The following is a 6,000-nucleotide window of genomic DNA, read 5'->3' on the forward strand; positions in this document are numbered from 1 at the left end:
TCTATAAAATATTCTCATCTCTATAAAACTGGATACTCAGGTTTGATTTTTAAAAAAGGATAGAGAATTTATTTCTGAACAACCCATCAGGTGTCCAGTCATATCAAAGAAAGAGTCTGCTCTTGCCACCCAGAAAATTAACCTCCAAATCTCAGAATTGTGTGTTTGGTTTGAACCACTGATATTTTAAAAGGATTAATACATTTTCTTAAAGGTTAGAAGAATGATAAAGTTGACATTGGACTTTTATAAATGCTAAAAATTCAGGTGTAAAAAAAAATTTGAAATGCTACATCTATGTTCTGCTTTTTTATTTCTAAACAAGGAAAGATAGCTATTACTCTGGACCTGAAATATCCAAATACATATAGGAGCTCTCCTGACTCTAGAAGGTACTTTTGTCAGAGGGGTTAGACAGATGTTTTTAAAGTATATTTATTTATTTTGTTTTTCTATTTCTTTTTTCATGCAAGTGCATGCAATCTGAAATAAGAGACAGACAAAACAGACTTCTCATTTAGACAGAATAAAATGGATTAATATATAAGGGCAAAGCATTTAAAAGGTTGGTGATCTTTTATGAAATAATTTGGAATATTGAACCAACCATATGATTAAATTATTGCTTCCAATCCAGTAATTTAACAGCTCAAGTGTCCCTGCATTTACAAAAAAACAAATCTATTCTGAACAAAGAGAAAAGTGAGGATAAATGTGTTACTTTGATCACAGTCATGATTTGCATGTATCTGAAAACACCTTTATCCCATACTCACCTAAATCTTTTACTCTTGTGCTCCACTATATGTAGGAAAACCTCGAGTTGTTTTTCTTTTTTAATTCAACCTATTCTGAGCAAAAAGTCCAAGGAATATTCCAAATTAAAGTATAAAGGTTTGCTCAATCTGAAATGATTTATTATCCAGCCAAAAAAGACATTTTGACTTAGCTGAGAAACAATAATGAAAACTTATCAGGAAATTGATTATAATTTTTATGTTTTCAAATGTCTTTTGTTTCTCTAAAGTTTGCAGTTTTAAATAATATGAATAAAATGATTGTTCAAATACCCATTTTGGTTCTGTGTTAGCAAAAGAAACAAAATCCCTGTCAAATAATATAACTGAAAAAATATTCTTCATTGTATTGTAGGCATAATAGGACATAAATCATTTACTGACATTCTGCTGGATTTGGTAACCCTGAACCTTGGAACAAACAACTTTCCTAGTAGTTGGATGCACCTCACTCAAACTGAAGTAAGTTTCCATTTTGTTTGGGTTTCAAAACTCAGAATTCTTCTTATTTGATTAAGTCAATAGTTTAAAAATCACCAGTACTTGCACAGTGTCTGACATTTAGTAGGCAATCGCTAAAACTTGAATGAATATATAAATGAACTTGAATGTAAGATGTACTATGTGTGTGCTTAACATTTAAAGAATGAATGACGATGTTAACAGTCAATGAAACATTATGGAGACTCTGAGTCTCAGCCTGTGAGTTTGTATCTGTTACTTCTGGAAGGAATGATTCTAACCAGTAGCAGTAGATGATTCTAGAAGTTCTTGTTCTGTTCCTTAAGGATGTGTCAGAAAGCAAAATGGTTATAGTACCTCCCTACTGGCTGTAGAGCCCTTTCCCAGCCACTTTTATCATCTTTAATCTTCAAAAAGAATAAAAGTTGCTGTCACTAGAGTCAAGTCACATGTATAAATTTGTTGTGTAACAGGAAGAGAAAAAACCAAATGTCAAGGAAGCAAAAAGTGAAACACCGTCTAGGTACTGTTTGGTGGGGGTTGGTTGGTAGAACCTGAGGGAACACATCTGATAACAGGCTCTATTCACCAATATAAACTCCTCTTTCCTTCATCTGTATGTCTTACAAAGAAACACAAAGTGATAGCTTCAAGATAGAATCATACAAATATTCCAATGGCAATTCCTGTTTTCTTCTAGTTGCAGGAGTTAACATCCTTATTAATAATAAACTCAGAGTTTGTGGACTGGCGGAAATTCCTATTAGTAATCTCGATGCCTTGGCCCATCCCCCTGGAGGAAGAACTCCTCGAGACCCTGCAGAGGTTCAAGGCTGTGGATGAAGAACAGCTGGGCACCATAACTTTTGAGCAGTATATGCAGGTTGCTATCAGCACCTAGTGGCACTAATAATACCAGAATACTTTTGACCTAAGAAATGTATTACTCACTGATGTCACATTGCCAGGTCTTGGGCCAGTGTTCTGCTCCTTGGATGTCTATGTCTGGGTACCCAGAAGCAGCATAGACACTGTCCAAGTCCCAGGTGGAAGTGTCTGGAAAAAGCCAAAGATGCTCAGAGAGCTAAGGGTTCTGAAAGAAGTTACATAAACTTCATTATCCTTCACCCAGTTCCTACCTACACAGTGGTTCTCCACCTTGTCTGTAATTTAGAATCACCTGCAGAGATTTTAATATCTGATGCTCAATTCCCAGTACTCTGGGAGTGACAACTGTACTACCCAGGAAAATGAACACAGGGAAAAGGGAAGATTTTTTTTTTCTTTTGGTGAATGATGAGATAGTTTTTGACAAGTTGAGTTTAAAATGTCTGTAGGAAATGCAGATAGAAACATTCAATCTGATAACAGCAGATGCAGAAGGGATTGCAAGTCACTATCATGTATGCAATTGTTAAATTTATGAATGGATGAGACACCCAAAGGAAGTATGGAAGGTGATGAATAACTCAGTAGCATGACACTTGGTCATTGGGCTTGGCAGGTAACTTGTGACCTTTACCAGAGCAATTCTGGTGGAGTACAGAATCCAGATTGCAGAGGATTGATTAAATGATTTCCAGGAAGGGAAGATAAGAAATATCAATTCATTTTTTAGAAGTTTGAGTAAGGAAGGAGAATAAAACCCAATAACTAAGAGGGCCTGAATTACTTATTTGGTGTCTACTAATTGAAATCATCCTATTGCTCACCATTGCACATTGCTGGTAGGCACAAAAGATGTAAGTGTTTATAAGGCACTAGTTCTGAAATAGGGTAATACTCTTTAGGTGCCTGAATCTCATGTATATTTCAATATTGAAAGAGCACATCCCTTCCTGATTCTCTCTTTGTCCTTAATTAATGGATGGCATGCTTATAGACAGTGCTGATGTGCCCACACTCATGCTGTTGAGCCAGAGGAAGTAACACTCGAATATGAGGAGGTTCCTTCAAAGCGGATCAAGACAGGTGCTAGGCTGATTGTGCTTCTTGATATGTGTTCTTCCTAAGTGGAGCAATTGAAGAATTCTGTCCCTGTCTTTGACTTAAAACTTTTGAAAATGATTTTGTCTGAAAACAAAAACAGCAGAGCAAAACTTACTCTGTTTTCATCATTGGGTTAAGATTTTTAAAAGTGAGCATTTGAGAAATTACCAACCTTCAATACAGTGTGTGCCAATTAACATAGGATATCAACTTAAACATCCTTTTGTATAACATGAAACAAACAAAGGATGTTGGCAATTTTTACCAAAATGCTGAGCCAAAACCAGAAAGCTCCCTTACCAAAAGTGTAAATTTCTTAGAGAAAGTTGGCCACTGCATTTAAAAGAAACTCAGAAGTACTTATTTGAATACCTCCTGTGTTTGGGGAGCAGTTGATTTCTGAGGTAAGCATTCTCGCTGCCCACCTAGACACCCCCACAGGAGCCCCAAGACAAGGAGGCCATTTTCAATGGCCCACTTGACCGTCACACATGACTTTCACAGGTTTCCAACATTTGCTAGCTTACACACACACACACACACACACACACACAAACCAAAACCAAAAAAAAAGTGGGAAGAGTCAAAAACACTTCTAGAGCAAAATTTTATGAGATGTGTTAAAAATGCTACATTAGAACAGTAAAATAACATAATACACATCACTGAAATTGAGTTCCCTAGGAGAGAAAAGGGCTCTAGGCTTTTTTTCTGTCTTTTTTCTTTTCTTTTGACGAACAGCAAGTTCACCACAACAGCCACTTAAGAGTGTGCTGCTTTCCCCAGCTTCTAAAATGGAATGAGAGAGTTGAAGTGGGTTGGACTCTGTACCTGGGCTGAACGCTGCAAGCCTAGAAGCCCACAGGTGTCCTGCAGCTGTCCGTCACATGCTTGTGGACATTGAGCCACACTGTGTAGGAGTCTTTGGTATTGAACCCCCAGCTCACCCTCTGTCTGTGAGGATGCATGTTATTGTAGGCTCAATGAGCCAGATGTTCTGGGATCCAAACAAAGCAACACTTACTCTTTAAGAAAAAGTTTAAAAAATACTTTGGCCATGTTTTAGCAAGAGAGAGGAGGCATTTCCATCTTTTAAAGAGAAATCACCTAATAACCCCATGAGGCAGGGTATGATTGACAGAACCTTGCTTCATCAATGTAAACCCCACTCTACAGGTTCACATTTCACATTTCAGATTGCTAACATTTTCACAGATGATTTTTTTCATTTCTTTTTTAATATAATGTATAATTAGCTAACATACAGTTTTTGTACAGTGTGCTCTTGGTTTTGGGGTTAGGTTCCCATGGTTCATCACTTACATACACACCCAGTGCTCATCCCAACAGGTGCCCTTCTCAATGCCCATCACTCATTTTCCCATCCCCCACTCCCTTGTCACCCCTCAGTTTGTTATTTTTATTTAAGAGTCTCATATGGTTTGCCTCCCTCCCACTCTGCAACTATTTTTCCCCTTCCCTTCCCCCATGGTCTTCTGTTAAGTTTCTCAAGCTCCACATATGAGTGAAAATATATGATATCTGTCTTTCTCTGACTGACTTATTTCACTTAGCATAATACCTTCCAGTTCCATCCACACTGCTGCAAATGGAATGATTTCATTATTTCTCATTACCAAGTAGTAATCCATTGTATATATAAACCACATCTTCTTTATCCATTCATTGGTTGATGGACATTTAGGCGCTTTCCATAATTTGGCTATTGTTGAAAGTGCAGCTATAAACATTGGGGTACATGTGCCCCTATGAATCAGCACTCCTGTATCCTTTGGATAAATTCCAGGTAGTGCTATTGCTTGGTCATAGGGAATTCTATTTTTAATTATTTGAGGAAACTTCACACTGTTTTCCAGAGTGGCTGCACCAATTTGCAGTCCCACCAACAGTGCAAGAGGGTTCCCATTTCCCCACATCCTCACCAGCATCTGTTGTTTCCCAAGTTGTTAATTTTAACCACTCTTAACAGTGTGAGTTGGTATCTCAGTGTGGTTTTGATTTGTATTTCCCTGATGATGACTGATATTGAGCAATTTTTCATTTGTCTGTTGGCCATCTGGATGTCTTCTTTGGAAAAGTGTTTATTCATATCTTCTGCCCATTTCTTCATTGGATTATTTGATTTGCAGGTATTGAGTTTGGTAAGTTCTTTATAGATTTGGGATACTAACCCTTTATTGAGCAATTTTTCATTTGTCTGTTGGCCATCTGGATGTCTTCTTTGGAAAAGTGTTTATTCATATCTTCTGCCCATTTCTTCATTGGATTATTTGATTTGCAGGTATTGAGTTTGGTAAGTTCTTCATAGATTTGGGATACTAACCCTTTATCTGATATGTCATTTGCAACTATCTTTTCCCATTCCGTCGGTTGTCTTGTAGTTTTGTTGATTGTTTCCTTTGCCGTGCAGAAGCTTTTTATCTTGAGGTCCCAACAGTTCATTTTTGCTTTTAATTCCCTTGTCTTTGAGAGGTGTCGAGCGAGAAATTGCTGCGGCTGAGGTCAAAAAGGTTGTTGCCTGCTTTCTCCTCTAGGGTTTTGTTGGTTTCCTGTCTCACATTTAGATCTTTCATTCCTTTTTGAGTTTATTTTTGTGTATGGTATAAGAAAGTGGTCTACTTTCATTCTTCTGCATGTTGCTTTCCAGTTCTCCCAGCACCATTTGCTAAAGAGACTCTCTTTTCTCCATTAGATACTCTTTCCTGCTTTATCAAAGATTAGTTGGCTGTAT

The 6,000-nt window shown here is 37.3% G+C and overlaps 1 protein-coding gene across 1 annotated transcript in view; it reads left to right on the forward strand.

The window, feature by feature from the left end:
• The window catches only part of SPEF2 (sperm flagellar 2), a 187,517-nt gene that overhangs the window by 146,664 nt on the left and 34,853 nt on the right, over positions 1-6,000 (forward strand). The window contains exons 31-32 of the mRNA XM_077760172.1: positions 1,153-1,259; positions 1,960-2,142. Of these exons, the coding sequence (XP_077616298.1) occupies positions 1,153-1,259; positions 1,960-2,142 (290 nt within the window). The remainder of the gene's footprint in view (positions 1-1,152; positions 1,260-1,959; positions 2,143-6,000) is intronic.

This window comes from Crocuta crocuta, unplaced genomic scaffold (assembly GCF_008692635.1).
Source record: "Crocuta crocuta isolate KB4526 unplaced genomic scaffold, BGI_CrCroc_1.0 scaffold150, whole genome shotgun sequence".
Lineage (NCBI taxonomy): Eukaryota > Metazoa > Chordata > Mammalia > Carnivora > Hyaenidae > Crocuta > Crocuta crocuta.